The 18,841-nt window shown below is 38.2% G+C and overlaps 1 protein-coding gene across 1 annotated transcript; it reads right to left on the bottom strand.

Moving 5' to 3' along the window:
* Nucleotides 1-325: 325 nt before the first annotated feature.
* On the bottom strand, nucleotides 326-18,282 carry LOC100375778 (uncharacterized). Its single transcript, XM_078012406.2, has 17 exons — nucleotides 17,896-18,282; nucleotides 14,799-14,901; nucleotides 14,068-14,204; nucleotides 13,498-13,624; nucleotides 11,958-12,091; nucleotides 11,199-11,346; nucleotides 10,610-10,823; nucleotides 10,364-10,509; nucleotides 10,041-10,253; nucleotides 8,827-9,044; nucleotides 7,943-8,327; nucleotides 5,079-5,358; nucleotides 4,456-4,718; nucleotides 4,145-4,370; nucleotides 3,633-3,718; nucleotides 1,902-2,078; nucleotides 326-1,508 (listed from the first exon to the last, which is right to left on the bottom strand). The coding sequence occupies exons 2-17, from the start codon at nucleotides 14,889-14,891 to the stop codon at nucleotides 759-761; spliced, it is 3,597 nt and encodes a 1,198-aa protein (XP_077868532.2). The 5' UTR covers nucleotides 14,892-14,901; nucleotides 17,896-18,282; the 3' UTR covers nucleotides 326-758.
* Nucleotides 18,283-18,841: the final 559 nt, after the last annotated feature.

Genomic DNA, 18,841 nt, shown 5'->3' with positions numbered 1-18,841 from the left:
CAGTAGACTGGCTCCTTTTGTAAACGCTGAAAAACGCTGCCTGATTTGAATTATAGTCATCATACAAACTTATAAACACACAGCTTGACATTCAAAATTACAAGATTTTACTTGAACTTACGACCAGGGCAAATAATAGTGCAACTTAAAGCAGACGCATACTTCACAACGCTGACCGGCCCAGAAAATACGGATCCAAATAGTGCGTAATGTACAGAGACTAATAAAAGAGTACATCTGTTACTTGATGCACTGATTTCAGAACGAATCCACATGCAAAGTGTATCCTGGTGTTGGCCATAAATAAAAAGTTTCAGACATGATATGATCACATATATTGATTTATTAGAAACAAAAGAAACCTCCAATGGAGGATAAAGTAAAAGTAATTTGACCATCAGTAAATTAATAATCAGCAACACAATCAAGACACTGGGCGTATGTAAATATTCATGCATACGGAAATTGTAAATAACATTAGTTTCTGTAATTAAGTATATATTTATATTTAAAAGTAAGTTTTACAATATTACCTGCATAGTATTTTTCATAGATATTTTGATATATTATTTTGATTAAAGTCACCTTTACACATACTTGTATATACCACTCTTTGGCTGCAGTTTAAATATGTAATGCATATATGTACATTGCTAACATTGTCAATTGAATTTTTGTTACATACATTTAATTGTAAAGAAATTAAATCACGCATGTGATCGTGCAAGAATATTTCATTGGCTTTGGTGTATCTGTTGCTATGATTTCCACAGTGTTATTTCCAACCTCGTGATCCCGGCATGAGCATGACTTTCTGTATAGGAGAGAAGCTGCTCCAACGTGTCTGTTTGCCGGAAATATCTACGTAAGCGTGTCCCGTTAGGCAACTTGATATTGAGAAGTAAACTATCCTTGTCTTCAGAATTTAAGTCCCTGTGGGTATGCTCATCCACTTCGTGATTAACCGATAACCGCTCCAATGGGGTAGTTCCATTAGAGCTAATATTCGGCAGAGGAGTATATCTGGATATATAAGGGCTTTTCCTTTTTGCTTCGGGGGTATTTCGAACGCTTTCAAAACGTTCGTGTGACCGGCTCCGTCTTGGCAACATTTCTGCTGGAATCTGTGACTGTCCAGTCAGTGACATCCTTTTACGCTCAACAGTCTTCTGGACATACGTGAACGACTTGTTTACTCTAGCGAGAGTTCTTGCTTTCCTACTTACTGCTGGGCTTGAGGGATCTCCTTTATGAAAGTTTTCTTCTCGTAATCGCGTCAGTAATTCGCCAAATCTGTTATCATTTATGTTCGTGCTGGATCCAAATTCCTCAGTGAAGTCAATACATCTGTTCATTTGTATTAGGGTTGCCAGTGCATCTTCTTCAGGCCAGGAGATATCTTCTAATTGTATCGGAAGTATAGGTACTTGAAGAACTTTGACCAAGTTACCAAGCTGTCTACAGGCCTTTGAGCTGAGAAAATTCCGTGACACACACATTACAACCACCTGTTAAAAGAGTAAAATTTAGTTAAAAATCTCATTCTGCATTGTGCAGATGTTATTATATTTTCAACCCAACTAGACTGCAGCGTCATGACGCAAACGCGCACTGGTTCATGCATAAAAGTATTTGCATAGAAATATATGACTGCAACTACATATCGATTCTATTTACATATAAGGACTATTGACCAACTAATAAATAAAGTAATGGAATGGTTGATGTATATTTCAGTGATGATAACAGGACGGGATACAAAAAACAACAACAAGAATACCATGACGGATCTCATGATCAACTCAAACTCGAACTATAACACTTGACTGTCGATATGTTGAATTTAAATTTTCATCGGAAATTCTTTAAATTCAGCTACTATGTGCCTGAAAAAAATTTACCTTGAAACCCGAAATTAGTTTCTCTATTTTGTTGTAAATGCACTCACTGCCTCCCAGGTGAAAGATGTCCAGCCAACATGAAAATCCAGCCTTTGTGAGTCGGGCATAAATTTGCTTGGCCTCATGTTGCATGCTCCACTGGTATGATATCAACACAGGCGGGATGTCTGTGGCAGACTGGAAATGAGACAACGATTTAGAGAACACTAGAAACTGTAAGAATGTGGTTTAAATTTGTGTTCAGATATGCAGGAACTGTACGTAAATAACTTATCGGCATACAATCTGGTGCACATGACATGAGCAGAGCTATGCTTGCTTTTCCTTATATAATATAATATACACTCTCGCACATGAGATGAGTTTTTTTTAGATATTAGTAGTAATAACAACATTTATAATCACTCATTTTGAATAATTAATTATCTGTTCTCAGGCTCAATCTTTGATTTTATTAAATTATCTATAAGTCGGAGTTGTTATAATTGTGTCAGGGAAGGATTGAGACTGTAAACGGGGATGGTGTGAACCGGAGATCTTTATTCGGAGTCTTGACATCAGATAAGTACAAATGTTGTATCTGGGCGTTGGCCCAACGGCCAAGCCCAGAGAGCAAACAAGCGGACTAGGTCCGGTGTGTCTCCCTGAGTCTATATCTGTGTCTCCCTAAGTCTCAAGTAACATGTCTTTTTATAAGCTAAATCACGTGATCCAAATTGAGCACCTTTTATGATAGGAAAGTGATTCAATACACCCGCATAGGTTTCCCGAAATACATTGAATAAAATACATTAAATACAAATTACAAAAGTGATTTTAGCACCTCCACATCGTGGGTAAATTTGTTGCAGGTGATAATGTTTTACGAATTATATTGTTACAAGTGGTGTCACACACTGTCAGCTGCCCATATAACACATACTTGCTAAAAGCGACACGAATATTGTTTTATAAACCACGCTTGTAGATAGCAATGTGAAGATACGCTTGATATTGTTTCAATACAAGCGTCATCCGTGGGAATCCTGACCAAGTCCATGACGGGTGTCAGTACGAGCGATATGACAATTGTTTGGCAGATCACAGTCTTGCAGTCCATGCATAGTTACATAAACATCGTAGTGGGGAATCAAATAACATTGTCTTTGTTTACACTCTATTTAAGTGTCGCAACTCTTATGTTTAAAGTTTATCACTGATAAGGATAAGTATAAGTGTACCCAATTCAAAGTCGGCTTCTAGGATATGTCTGTGAATTCGTGGAGTGTTCCCCTAACATCACGAAATGAACTAGTCTAATAGAGATCCACCCAAAGTACACATATACCAAGTATCGAAGCTATTCGGGTAGCGTTTTTTTTCAGAAGAAGTCGAATATAGAATTTTTAAAAATGACAAAAATATTCCCTAAAATTAGGTAATCTAATAGCGATCTCTCCAAGATACATATATACCAAGTATCAAAGCAACTTGAGTCCAATATATAGCATTTCAATTAAAAATTGAGGAAATGATGAAATCACGTAGAAGACCACACAAGAAACATATGTACCAAGTATGAAAGTAATATTGTTAATTGTTTGCAAAAAGAAATATTTAAAAAAAATGTTGACACAGGACGCTGGACAACTACAATGGCGTCGGGCAATAACCTATACTAGTAACTCTGCCTGTCATCTTGTATGACAACAGGGCTAAACACTTTATATAGAGGATGGTGTTATGCCATACCTGCATGCTCTCTGAAGAAGAACTTGATAAATCTGTTAAGTTTCTGACAGGAATGTCATTTAAAGCAATCATCCAATCACGGTAATCTAGAAAATGTGTATGCATTGTATAGTAATATGATATATACATTACTTCACATGACGCCATAGTACAAGGTACATAGAGCAGAAATAATATCTGGCTGATGGTTTCGATTGACTCCTAACTACACATGTTACAAACAATTGTGGAATTGTAGACATGTATTAATGTGTCATTCATGCATTTTTTTATAATTAGAAAACAAGTCAAATTTAAAGGCGTCTGGTTGCCGACATAATTCTCCCTCATAACCTTCACAGAAAACATTTCATGATCGTAGTTGATCGTTAAAACTATCATCAAAAGACTCATATTACTCATCCACTTTTAAACTGGTTTGTTTCAACATGATTATTCAAAGCAAAACTTCATTCCCCATTACTCTATCATAAAATGTTGATGAAAGCTATTAGTTACAGTGTATAAATTACCTTTGGTCGCCTCATTAAAATCTGGTGAGACATAAAAAATGACCTCTCCGAGGAGCTCGGTGAATTCTTTGCTCCTCCATAAAGATTGATCACCCTTCATCTGACTATTACTAAATTCGAATAGTGGAAGACGTACGTAGCTGGAATAGTTTGAATCTTGTGACCAGGTAAAGCTTTCTATCAACACAAAAACGACTGGCTTATTGAGAAGGGTTGCCATCTTTACCTGTGGAACAAGACAGAAGATAAGGTCGAGCAGGGGCATGGAGGTGCGCATGTGCAAATAAATTGTATAATTCAAGATGACTTACCGCCTGACTGAAAATGTCTTTTTGGAGACTCTTCTGTGTGCATACGATTAAGACCAGCTTAGCGGCGTACATGTCACTATTCTCCCCCTCATTGTTCCTGTCTTCATCATCACCATAGTAACTCTTCAGAGAACATTTTACCCCAGCCATTTCAATATGTCTCGATATCATTTCAGCTTTGTCTTTGTCATCGGTGCTGTGGGCAATGTAAACCTTCGGCAGGGTCTGAATTGTTTTCAATTGATGTTGAATCACTTGGCCAACTGTGTAAGGATGGGATGCATTTAGTAAAATCGTGCGCTCATTGAATATTATGGAGTTTGCAAACTGAACAGGTAGATTTTATCTTCAGTGAATCAGAACATTATGAGTTAACAGCTAAATGTTCAAAACTCAATCATTACATTAAATATCTTTACTAATAGTCACTATTCTGTGTAAATGTAGACTTTAAATTCCAACTAACTGTGTATGTGGTTCATCTACTCTGCAAATGGAGCACTGTTTCAATTGTCTTTAGCTGGGCAGGCTCATTGGATGTACATTCTTTAACCATAACGTTCTTTTCAAATACAAATGTCATTATTTATATTTCACAGATGATATGCTCGAATGACACTTACCAACCGACTCTAGCGCATTTTCGATAATTTCTATTGCGTCATGTCTGTAAAGTTCTCTGAGTGATGCGAGAAGAGCAAGGGTTGTCTGGAGGTTGTTCTGTGTGTCGTACCTTTGGTACAAGTCGTTGAGTACCTCCATCGCCGGATGCGACGATGCTCCCCATTTTTGAACATCATCAAAACTGTAGCCCAAACGTATCGCCATGTACCGCCAATCATTGTTGGCTCTGGGGTCCATCACCTTGGCAACAACTGGAAACCAATCTGATATATCTGTAGTCTAGTGAGGAATAATGTGTTGTCAGATTCCCTCAACCCCGTATAGCTTGACACTAGAGTTTGTTGATGGTGTTAATATATTAAATGGTTATATGATATTTTTCAGTTTTCAAGAGAAAGGCGTTCCAAGAGAAATCTAACTGAGAAGAAATTGTTCCTTTCTATATGTTTGGACGTCGTCCCTTGAATTTAACAATTTTAAAGCGCGGCAGTCGTCGCACTACGCATGTGCGATATTTGTGTTGATAACATTGATACAATCCAATGCGCCCTTCTAATGGAAATCAAATATGAGGTTTTACCTGGGCGCGACTTACATTAATTACCACCAGTGACTCATTTGATACCTTCCAATCACCTAAAAAAATACCTAATTAAAGCTTCGTAACGTCTCAGTTGGTACTCGTTGATCTGCGCAACAGTCAAAGTCGCCATCTTTGTTTTATATGAGACCCATATATCTCGCGCATGCGTGGCGCGACGACTATCGCCACGTAAAGTTTTCAACAAGCACATTGTTACTAATAAAGCCCAACATACATTGGGGCCTTGCTACACTGGGACCCTGCCACTTTCATTGACGTCGAAATGTGTAGCGCCACAGTCGTCGCACCGCGCCGTGTTCGAAGTGGTTTCCTCACAACATTTACAACGTGTCAAATATATTGTTTCCTTATATGAAATTCGAACGCGAGCTACGTCACGACTGTGGCGCTTCACGTGGAACGAAGCGATACGGAACAGAGCGTGGATTTGTTATGTATTGTGAAGATACCAGCCAGTTTACGTAAGGAGTTCCAGTGCAATTAATTTTTTCTTTAACATCGCTAGAATAGCCATATTAGTCGCTAAATGTAAAATATGTAAGTATGCAGATTATTTAAAGCGGTGGAGTCGTCACCTGCGCATGCGTCAGATAGCCATAGCGTCCCATTGTTTATAAACAAGCGTCTACACATGAGCATTTGCGTTTTTCGCGTGTGTTATCGTCGCTTGGGACTCAATTCCCGCGCGTGCGCAGGAGACGACCCTCATGCTTTAATTAATAACGTGTTAGTGATGGATATGTATTGTTCATTTCACTCTTTAAATACGTGTAGAAAACATGTGAATAGGCGCTAGATATTATGCAGTTGTATTTTGCTAAGCATATGGCCAATATTGTAACAGTAGGCAGTTGCTTCCTTTCACGTCGGTTATTTCAAATATTATAGCACAATATTGTGTTATTTTTTGTTTGTGTATCATCTTATCATGTACGGATAAAAGTAGATATCTTCTAAAAGCTTCGTAGCATTGTCAGTTTGGTGACTGGTGTCCGTGATAATATGTTCAATTACACTGCACGTTTTCAGGACGCCATGGTATTTCAAATAAAACTCACTTGTCAAGTCATGATGAAAATAAATATCAGTACTATATTATTAAAAACACGACTAGATGTGAACTCGGGTGAACAAAATGTTGGAAGACGTACTCGGACAACATATCAGGTGACGCTGAAACGGATGAAAAGGTGTCGGGTTTGATGACGTACTCGTGAGACTGAAACCCGCATACCCTTAGACGCAAATAGCAGCCGAGATTTGGATGGTAAATAAGTAGTAGTCACGGGGTTCAGTCTCAACAAGATCTCGGCGGCAATTTTGCATCTAAAGCCAATTTGAAAATAAAAAAAAATATTTATGCAAATTCGCAGCTTGCCGTTACATTTATGCTTAATATGCTAAACATTATTGCTTGGGTTAGTGGGAATAAGCCAGTGTTTCACATAGGTTTGACAACTGTGCAGAGATAGAATAAGAGAGATTTTAATGCATTTAAATAGAACCAAAATAATGAGGTGGTGGCACTTGATACTAGTGAATTTTGAAGTTTTGTTTGATTCAAATCAAATAAAAACTCACACAGAACAAAACCAAACTTTGAATATTATTTATTCGGTCGTACAAAAAAATATCCTACAAAAGGGTTTTAACTTTTATAATAACATTCGCACACAGAATATTTGTAGAGTTCATACAGTACAAAATTGCATGTAACTTAAAATATAAATATTGTTTATATAGATAGATATATATATATATATCATAATATACGTGTATACTAGCCCACCGCCCCTTTTTATTTCAGTGGTTTCTTTTAAGGGTGACAAGATTAATGGCTTGGTGGGAGCTTCAGTGTTATTGGTCAGTGTTATCGTGGGTGGAAAACCCAGGGTCATGTGACCCGTTGAATATGATAATTACATGTAAATATATTATTTGAGTTAGTCATGGTTTGGGTTATACATATATAAAGGTTAAAAACAAATATTCGCTGAAGCTGAAGCAGCCGCAGTAAGTACAGTAAAATATAATATTGATAAACTTCGGCAGATTTATTACCACGCAAGCAAAAATATGATTAATAATAATATGTATATCCCTCATGAAATCCCGTTTAATATAAAAAGATAATAAATTTGCAAGTATGTTCATCACCATGCCGCCATGTAAACGAGGCAGTCCGGGGCAAGTTGACAACACAGATCAACATTAAATGTCCGTGTTTTGGCATCTCAATGTGTATTAAAGTTATTTTCTGATTTCAATTGAAACTGTTCGAACACAAAAAGACTGAAGGCCTTCTAAAATTGCCGATAATTCTGCTATCTTTTGGCCCTGCTCTTCGAGCTTTCGTTCTAAATCTTTTATTTTCAAATTTTGCTTCACGACTCTTTGCTCTTGTTCCGATATTATCTTATCTTGGTCCTGTACCCGAATTTTAACCTTCGCGTAGGACAAAAGTAGAGCCCAGCCACATAGTTGTAAGTAGCCGTCAATTCCTCCTACCTTGCTACCGTTTACCTCGAACTTCTCCGTCACGTGACCGGAAACAGTGCCCGAGACGATGTCTTCATTACGCGGGTTTTCATTTCCATTGTGACTATCAACTGCAGCATACTCACTATTGCTTTGCTTTTGCACGCTGCAAAGTTTGAAAAGAATATAGTTATGTGAATAATTCAAGATATGTAGCTTGTCAACTCACGTTGTACAACTTGTATAAACAAAAGCCTTGCAAGGCAGTGTAGCGTCCTCGGTTTTATTTACTGGATTGCAAAATGCGATGTACAATGATGTCTCGTCCACGTGACAGATTTTAAACAAATTAATCAGTAAACATGGTAGGACACATGAATCTCAAAAATAAAACAAAATAGTCATCAATTCGTCATTTTTGAATGATTTGCGAAGCCATAGTTTTATTGAATCATTCAATGCAATTGCAAATTGCCGCCAATCGGCCATCTTGAATCATACACAAAATCATGTTACCTTATTAAACTAGTCAATTAATGTCTTAGCTCACTGAACTGGAGCCATGTAATTATAGAAAAAAATAACCATCTTTGATCGAAACGTAGACATGTGGGCTTCGCCCGATCTCGTGATAGCGTGAAAATTTAACTGCAAAATAAACTTACCGTGTCTGATCAATAATTGTGAGGATTGTCTGTGAAAGCTCTGGAACCCCTGCTATTGTATTCCGGGCAATAATTCGTATCTTGTTTTCGTATTTCTCCAGTTCTGTCTTGTAGTTCTCGCCTACGCGTTTGACAAGTACCAAGGTTGGTAGGTAGAACTCGTTCTGGGCAGTTTCCAATGTTCTGAAAAGGTTCCATAGTACTCTGTTGGCGGTTTCCTGTATTTTGTAGAGAGGAAATCATATTCGTAATTGGATACAAAACTACACGTACCCAAATAGACGACAAAGAGGAAACGTGATGTTCGGTTGTCAGAGTCAGTTCGAAATCAAATATCATCTGCGAATAAAAGCTGTTATTGGTTTGCGCCTAGACGTCATGAATGTTCAGCCACCCCCCCCCCCCCCCAAATTGTAATAAGCCCGAAGAGCTGCTTATTATCAACCGAGACGAATTCATGGTTGACAACAAGCTTTGAGGGTCACTAAGACTTTATATCTACCGATGTTGGGGTGAAAATTTGTATTACTATACGGAGTAAATTTGAAAACACAAATTGCAGTAGTGCATCAACCTTCCAGGGCAGTATTCAAGTTGCACGGCTGCGTACAAATCTATAAATAGAAATAATGACAATATTGTATTGGGTTTTATCATGCAACACACTCTCTATATAGAGATGTAAATATCAACTGCTCTTTCTGTTTCAATTAAAGAGATAGAGGGACTGTATATACATCTATAATTTCTGCACGTCCTACTTTCACAAACGTCACACTGTGCTCTTTCGTACACCAATCGACGTGGAACATCGCATCAAAACACAGAACTGAGCTGCACCATTTTTTTTCAACACATAAACTCTTAATATTTAGATATACAGTCAAAATACACAAAATACGTAATAAACCCAAAATACAACAGATCCGTACAACGGCAAAATTCGCGATTAGTTGACGCTTTATAGAAACGAATTGCGCATGCACAGTGCAAACGTCATGACTCGCGCGGCCTGGTCGCACAAGCGAATTCAAGGTAAATTGAAGCTCGACTAAAAATAAAACAATTCCCGGATGTGGATAGACATTAGAAAATTTTAGGCAGACTTATCTGCATATCAGACATGTCTATCTGTAATGCGAAAATCTGATTGGCTGTCATGGTCAGGAGGGCATAATAAGAGGAAATAACGAGAGTCAAGTATAGAAACTTACGTTATTAATTGTTATATTCGCAAGAACGCGATTAGACTCGTGGCAGATCTGGCCGTTGCTCTTCTCAGTCAACTGAATCAATGTGTCTAACAGATGAACGTATTCCACGGGTGAATTTGATGAAAGTACCACTAATACTTTAAGACTATTAACTGTCATGGCGTCGCTGGTTTCCAGGCTCTCCAAAATCAATGCATTATATCTCTTTACTCTCTGAAGAAAAAAAAAACAGAACAAGGGCTTTAACAAATCTGCGAGAAAACATGGAAAATCGAAACCTTGTTACATGCCACATAAATTAAAGATGAAAACGAATAGCTTACATTTGGGTGATGTCGGGCTACATCCTCCAATAACACCAATAAGTAAGAAATATAGTTATCATCTGCTTCTTTGGCGCGTTCAACCAATGGATCGAGTTTCTCGAGAACGGCTTCTTCATTACATGGATACGTTGACTGGATAATCTCTGAAAAAGAACAACATTAGTAGGGACATTTGTTGTGAAAGTCACAAATGCAAGCCACTCGCAATATATACTCGTAAATAACATATTAAAGCATACTCACGGATAAACGCCGGAAGCTCCGCGTCCTCATTCCCCAGGTACCAGTCAATCATTGCTGACAGGTGTGGCGCTATCACTTCCGGCTGCCGATTGGCTATTTTCAATATTGCCGCCAATATATCCAACTTGAATATATCAGAGGATGCGCTGTTAAGAAGTTTCAACATATGCGGTACAAATTTAGCACACACGTCGGAATCGAGTTGACTGTCACTCTGCAATGAATAGGATACAATTTCACAATTTTAAATACTCCCAGTGCATTAATACATTTCACAATTTTGTAACGAGAGGTTTCTATTGAACATTTTCAAATGACGTCGTTGCGAACTGTACTCGTTGATTGGCTGGTTGGATTCAGCTGCCACTGAAATTTATAAATACTTATAAACATAAAGGAAATGCATTTGTTGTGCTAAGAGTACACGATTTGAGATTTGAACGGTTGGCTAGCATCTATTTTATTTTGACTCATCTCGCGTCCATATTATATTCTTTTGGTTTAGTTCCAAATACCAGCCTCTAATAACACGTGTGAACTTTAGACTATAGATGGCGTATTTCCATCTTTCTGGGCTCCATCTACTCACCGTATTGAGGTAGTTTTGAAGAATAACAGAGACAGTAGCACCGTATCCGTTCTCTTGATAACCGTTCTCTCTTTCCAGTGGTTGAGAAGCGGCGTAGGATAAAATTCTGGATAGAATGTTGGAATATTTGGACCACGTTTTACACGAACTAATAGGCAGAAATCACAAAACAATATTTTAAAATACATGTATTTAAATTTGCCACACTGCGACACTGCCGCAACAATTCTGTACTGCCATGTCACGTTTAAAGGGTTCACGCCACTAATCAGCCTATCAGCGTTCGTAAGAGTGTTGTTAGCCAATGGGGTTTCTTCCAACGAGTTTTATCTGCAATGCGATGTACGAGGGCGTACTTTAATTACGTCAGCTGTCAGATTTGTGTGTAGCTTTGTTCATTGACAAATCTGTATTTTGTTTACATCAATTTTTTAGGAGTTTGAGCTGACCAACATGTTTTTTTCTGACCAGAAATCAAAATATTGTTTTAATTTGTTTAAACCCCTTGAAATGATTCAAGGGGTTTCAACAAACTAAAACAATATTTTGATTTTTGTTAGATGTTTTTTTTTTCACCCAAACGCTAACATTGTCATCTACGGAGTTCTAATTAGTGGTATGAATGGACTGCGTATTGCCCGCAATGTAAGGAAGAACCAACCAGAGAACAGAATATATGCACATGCGCAGTGTCTTGTTTACCACGTGAAAGGTGATTTTGCGCGACCCAAGGCAACTAATAATAACAGTTGTACTTACTTTATTTCTCTACAAGTCCCTTCAAGTATTTCATCTATGATGTCCGTGGTCGGTGGATTTCGGAAGAACTCGTCGTTTTCTTTCATCCATTTGTCATAAGCAGATAACAACTCCATCAATCTGTTCTCTAAGCCCTGGAAGTATTACCATAGATTCTTTTAATCACACGAAGTGTAAATTATATCAATATCACTGACTAACTGGCTGAGTAATTTACTGAGTGAGTAAGAAATGCTTTTTCAACATTTCATTCAATTCGGATTAATTAATTAATTAATTTGTTTGTTTATTTATTTATCTGTCCGTTTATTTGTTTACTTAGTTAGTTGTTTATATCCGGATAGCGAGTGTTTGTTCTAGAGGCTCAAAAGTGCAAAAACAAACTGAAGTCGAAACTTTAATCAACAATAATATATGTTTATACCATAATCGCAACGTGGTTCTGGAAAAATAATACTGTATTCTGGAATATTTTGGACGAAACACGGCCGCCCGGTTAGTGTGGAGAGAACAATACTTTTCAGTGAAATTGATTCAGCTGTAGTTCATTGTGATAATAAAAACTGTTTACTGTGTCCTAGAACGATAATGATTTATTTTGCAGTGTCTTTTGAAAGGTACATGTTTACAGTGTAACGGACACCCCTAGTTTCTTTGTGCCACCCAGTATGCAGAGTGGCATTGTAAAGCAACATAGCGACCTGGTCTAGACTTGCAGGCTATTGTCTTATTCACCTTGCTTTTACTTGGGCTATCGAATGGCAGTCAGACCGGAACATTAATTCTCTAGGCGTTGAATGGGCAATTCTCAGTGTTCAATAATAACTGTTTGGCCTGCGGTTCTGTTTTTTTTCACACAACAGTTTAGGGTCATGTATAGTGAGTGACATTTAATGAAATTGTATTTCAGTCGTTGTTTAAAATGTCCACGGATAACGGTTGGTGACTGGAAATCTTAATATCGATGACGTATATAATTGATTGTATGTACGTATTGGCACGTAGGTCGTTAACATGATTTTTATCCGTTGGTCTGTGCTCGGGACAATGACGACTAGTGCCTTGTGTTGGACGCGAAGCAAAGTGTAGTGAACGAATGAATTCACTTTTATTTCTTCCATTTTCTGTAATAAATTGCAATTTAATGACTTTTTACAACGTATGCTTGTTGTGTTTTTAAATGAACACAGGGAATATCGGTGATGTTGTAGTTTTTCTTGCACAATAACTTTTCATCGTGACTAAACCACGATACATAAATCACCCAGCTCGCACAGAATAGACTATATTAAAAAGGTGAGCCCAGAACCATTGTTCAGTATTCCCAAGTGGCGTCAGCCATTAACTACAAATCCAACAGATAACGGGATTTTATTTCTGTTGCTTCTGCGTTTTTTCCAGTACTTCGAGATATTTGATTTAGTTGCATAACTGCATTGGCCACTTGCATTGTGGGAAATAAGACCATGTTGAGTCGGCGTGCAACTGAAGACCGCAATTGAAAGCTAAGAAATGCAACAACAACAAATACTTCGCATACCTGCCAAATAATACTGGAAGCCAGTAGTCGAACTGAGTTGGTTAACTGCCATTTTGGGTTCTTTAGAAACATGACTACAATGTCCAGCATTTTTCTGTTGATCTTCTTTTTAACCGAGGGAAGTGGTCTGAAAAGAAGCGAGAGACGAATATTAGTCATAATAAGAACCGTGCAACTACCAATAAATACTACCTCACCACCATTCAAGTTGAGGCCAATGATTCTAAGTTTGTTGCTCCTTGAATGTCTAGTCTTGGCGATATACAGCTGTTACCAGGTTAGCATAATACGTGTTGCAAATGTATCCCTTTCCGAACATCCTCTGTCTTGACAGGTGTGAGATACAATACAATAGTTAGCTGTGGTGGTGCGTTTGGTCATGTTATAGTCAGTATTGAAAACGAAAGTTTCAATAGTATTGCCAAAAACTGTACATGTGGAATTTCGAAATCTAGATCCCAAGTTCAAGTTGTTTTGTACACTTAGCTGTGTCTGAATATATAGTACTTCAAGGGCTACTTTATTCAAAGTAACATGAGTATCGATGTACGAAAATTGTGATACACTTACGCCAGTTGCGTCGTGAAGAGACCGATGCTGCCTTCGGTGTGCTTAACTTGGTTACCATTCTTTTTGGCATCTTCTTTGAACGTCTCATAAGTATCTTTCCATTTATCGAGCAGTCTTTTGGCGATGTCGATGTTGAACTTTGTGTTTGAGAAACAGTATAGTATTTTATTACTTTGTATATCATTGATTAATTTATTGTTTTACAAACTGGACTTCTCGGTCGATTTGATAAATGTTTTCACTCAGTATAACATATGACCAACAGAAGAGGGTCGTCACAGTAGGGAGAGAAACACCATTTCTATGTCCACTTGTTTGTTACAACCCAGACTTGTGCGTCGAGAGGAGAAGGTCTGACACGACAGAGCGTATGGAATATAGCCTAAATACATGTTGTGTATTGTTAAAATGCGTCATTGCCAGATATAGGCTAGTAAATGTAATCCTGGAAAAAAAATATCGACCATCCAGTGGGACCAGAAAAGCGAGATAGTCAACTCATCTGATTTTACCATACACCTAACTGATTTGAACGACACACCGTCCCTTCCCAAACCCTGGTAACGTACCCCGTACCAAATGTAATTCACATACCACGATACTACCGGTACACCATACGCATTTGTCGTATTTGTGTTTGCATCGGCCTACCTTACCGTATAAAACATATGACACTCGACAGGACATAACAACAGATCAGCCAACCAAACGAACGCAGCATTTGAACTTACCTTCCATCTTACTGTTCTCTTGGCGATGACGTCATAAATTCTTCTCCAGTCTGCATCTTCTTTCTCAAGTAGAGGCTGGAGTCCGTCCGCCATTACTTACAGTCTATTTGTGGTAAGTCCAGCAGCGGAAAAAAGATTACAAACACGTCAGACACGTGATATTCTTGGCAATCTGACAAATTGGAAAGCAGTTTGTGGTTCTAATTGTGACGTCAGAAAGTAGACAACTACACGTACACCGATCCTAACATGTTTTCAATTTCAAAGCAACGGACTGAGGGGAGAGGGAAGGAGAGGGGGGGGCAATAAAACAGCTATACACATCCAAAACGCCTATCCTGACAACGAACTCAATAAATTGTACAATGGCTTTGTGGTACGTGCTTCTGTATACCTCCTTTTTGTCGTTTGTATATTACAAACAATAATATTGTAACAACAGAGCCTCGGGCTTCACTATAAATCAGTTCGGTTCCTAAACCAATTTTGGTTTGAGTGAAAAATGTTCCAAATAAATCTCATCATACGCCGAATTGACTTCGTCGGGTTTTAAATTGGTGGGTACTCCTACTCAAATATTCTAATTAAACGTCCTGGTAGTGTCATTTTTTTCTAGGTGCTTTTGTGCAGTCGCATTCTCCTTCGCTTCATTTCACGTTTGAGTCGTCATGGATACGTGTAAAGATGTCATGTCGTAAGATAAAGAGGCATGCCATTGTGCGCCAACGTACACACACAGGGACAAAGCGACAACTGTCGTCACATTATTATAATCACCCTGAGCACCTTGTTTGCAATAAGTCCAACAAACAAGTTCGGATTTAGAAACTTGTTTGGTGTACAGGGATAATATAACTGAGAAGTCAATTAGGTAGTTAACACGAATAGCCAAGGTCATGTTGCTCTAAGGTAAACTTGAATCCTGTCCGGTATATTGGTGTCGTTGCAATTAACACGCCTACAGTAAGCTAATAGTGCCGTTAAATTCCAATTCATCTGAGATGAGAAAGGGTGTAATTTAACCTAGCTTTTAAAAAGGGGAATTGCAGTGAGAAAATTCAACAAATTCTAACTAACGGGAGAAGTTTTGGAAGGATCGACTAAATTCTGTTTCATCAAAAATAGATTTTAGATTTTTAGGTGTGCTTGTTGAATGGATTGCCGTTTAAAAATCATGGGATGACAAATCCTATGAAATTATTGTCGATTTCACTTTTGTTCTCACTACCGAGCTTTATTTTAATTGTCGCCTATTTTCTTACTACTATCGTTAATAATTTGTACTGGAGTTCTTGCGAGCAAAACACTACACTAAGACGTAGTGTACAATATAGTGGTTGCGGAACCGGCGAGCCCTGGACGAGCAGTAAATTGTAAGTACTTTGGCGCGGTAAATAAGACTCGGTTACGCCATGACAGTTCGGCATGGTCGGCCTAAGAAACTAAACGATTGCACATTCTGTGAACAGAGTACATTTCACGACAGTGCAAGCGGAACAAGCAGTTTTGCGCCATTACGGTCATTTCACTGTACCGTGGATTCAAAGGGCCTGAAGCGCGACATGGAACAGGTATCCCATGCTTGCAAAACACAGCGGCGATTTAGAACGAACAAAAAAACGACAACACTGCTTTGTAATCGACTGTATGATGGCGACCACTGACCCAGTTCAAGTCGGGATTCTGTACAAATCAAGATGGACCAGACTTCTGTTGTCTCTGTCTATTTAGAATAAACACATATTGGTAGCGTGTAATGGAAACGGCAATTATTTTCCGACCCTCAAGACTATGGCACTGAACGGACAAGTTTGCCACGTCGTTATTGTGTCCCGGTATTCTACTAGGACATGCAACCACGTATAGGCGGCCGCTTTCATCCCCCATTAGTTGTTATGAGATGAAAGCTTCGTGCTTTGAAATCAGCGTTCGATCATTTGGATTCATTCTCTGTCACGAATGCGGCCTTTTAAGCCTCGTGATCTTGCTTGGCCCGAGTTTTCCGCAAATTACCATCCTTTTCACGTGGTGTTGTAAAATAACTTATTGGTTCTGCCGGCCGCGGGAGTTCTGTATAACTATATATAGAGCTAAAGTCTACGGTACGATCATCTTGCGTTGTATAGACAAGTGAGACCGGGGAAAGTCGACATACGCGGTGTTATTGGTGCTTTGACAGTCAAAATGGAATAATAACTCGTTTTCAGGCAAAATGCCCAGAAGAAATTATATCACACAATACAGACGTTTTTTTTTTCTCATACTTGTGTTCAATTTTAGGTTTCGATTTTTTTATATTTTAAGTCATATATGTGTCATAGACAACGGAAATAATCTGTTCTCATCAAAAGTTGTTATTAATAACCTTAAACGTTATAAAATAAACGGAACTACATCAAATCCCTTCAGTCTTTTATTTTCAAATCGAGTTTGCATCTTATCAACGTATCATGGAATTAACTTCAAAACTTGATCAACACTTTGACAATTGCGCCGTTGAAAATAAACACGCCACAATGTATGCAGACAATAAACATCTCCTTAAATAGGGTTAATTTTTGGTTATAATAGTTATTTTGAAGCTTGCGGTAGACAATAGTACGAAACAGGTTATTGTCACAATCATGATTCACGCACTGACACACAACTCATTGTTCACTATACCAAAGAACCTCTCTAATGTTTTGAAATTTTTACGACAAATTCAGATTGCACCGATAAATTGTTGTCGTTTTCGTAACTAGATCCACCGTTATTTACGTTGGAACTTCAACTACCACCCATAACACTCAGCTCGGTCTTTTCTGTGTTCTGTTGTTTGCTTCTTTGTATCGGGTTTCTATGCCCCTTTAAACCACTTTCTATTGTATCTTTCCGTCGAAAAACTGCCAACCGATTTAACTTCAGACAATCTATACAGAAAATAGTTAGTTCGAGGGGAAATAGTTGTTAGGGTCAGCCCCTCAACACTGGTGTGTATTGTCCCAATTTTCCCATCGATTAATCGTTTTCATGTAAATCAGTTTTACACTTTCTCTATGTGGCCCTGTGTTAAAAAAACGTTTCCTTTTTAGGAACATACTATCATGTACATTACCTGTTTACAGAGAAAAGCTCTATCGATGTATGTCGTTTCATTTCGGTTAGAATTCCAGACGAAGATGCTCGTGCATACAGACACAATGCCACAATGTCTTCGCAGTAACGACCGGGAGTAGTGACGACCTCGGTACGTTCAACAGTCTTTGTTAGCTCTCGCTGCTGTGGTCGAAGATCGATGTTTGCGTTGTGCGCAGTGCTTCACGCGCATACCCTGTACGCCCCTCCACTGACGTGAATTGAGTTCTATTCATTTAGTTTTATTCGTCCCCACCTCAGCCGCCTCTCACCAATCACCCATTGAAAGAAACAGTTTACAATCGTCTTTCCCAATGCACCTTTGTCGTTCATTTTTCATAACAAAAAAGCGACGGTGGGGCGGATTTTGTTCTTACATTGTTGACAGCTCCACTACACAATGACAGTTATTTGTTTGTTTAGTGAATGTAAAACCTGTTTGATTACCAAACAAGCACCCCGCCGAAGAGTTGACAGATGGCGTGTGTATGTCGCCCTCTTTGATTATGATTATAAACCCAGTTGTTTTAAAAGATACAAGTCATACGACGTTTTGAGTGTTGACTGAGCAGTCGCAAATTTCGAACTTCGGTGAAGTACGCGACGCTTGATAACACCATTGTCAAGTTAGAAACCATGTTCAGACTGCGGGCTGTAACCAGTACCTATTTTGAGTAAATATATAAAATTATATATATATTTAACAAGTAATAATTTGTAAATACCACTTTTAAAGTCACATGAATCAAAAACGAAATGTCCACTAAAAGTTCAATCTTACTAAAATAACCATATTTTTGTACTACAACTGGAGCATGTGGTTTTATATACAACGATTATGTTTGCCACAGATGGCGCCCTTATGGTAAGCTAATTTGTGAAACTGAATTTGTATTAGACAGACGTCGAGGTTATATACATAGTTG

Source organism: Saccoglossus kowalevskii, chromosome 16 (genome assembly GCF_978046115.1).
Source record: "Saccoglossus kowalevskii chromosome 16, keSacKowa6.1, whole genome shotgun sequence".
Taxonomy (NCBI): domain Eukaryota; kingdom Metazoa; phylum Hemichordata; class Enteropneusta; family Harrimaniidae; genus Saccoglossus; species Saccoglossus kowalevskii.
This window is presented reverse-complemented; position numbering and strand designations above follow the sequence as displayed.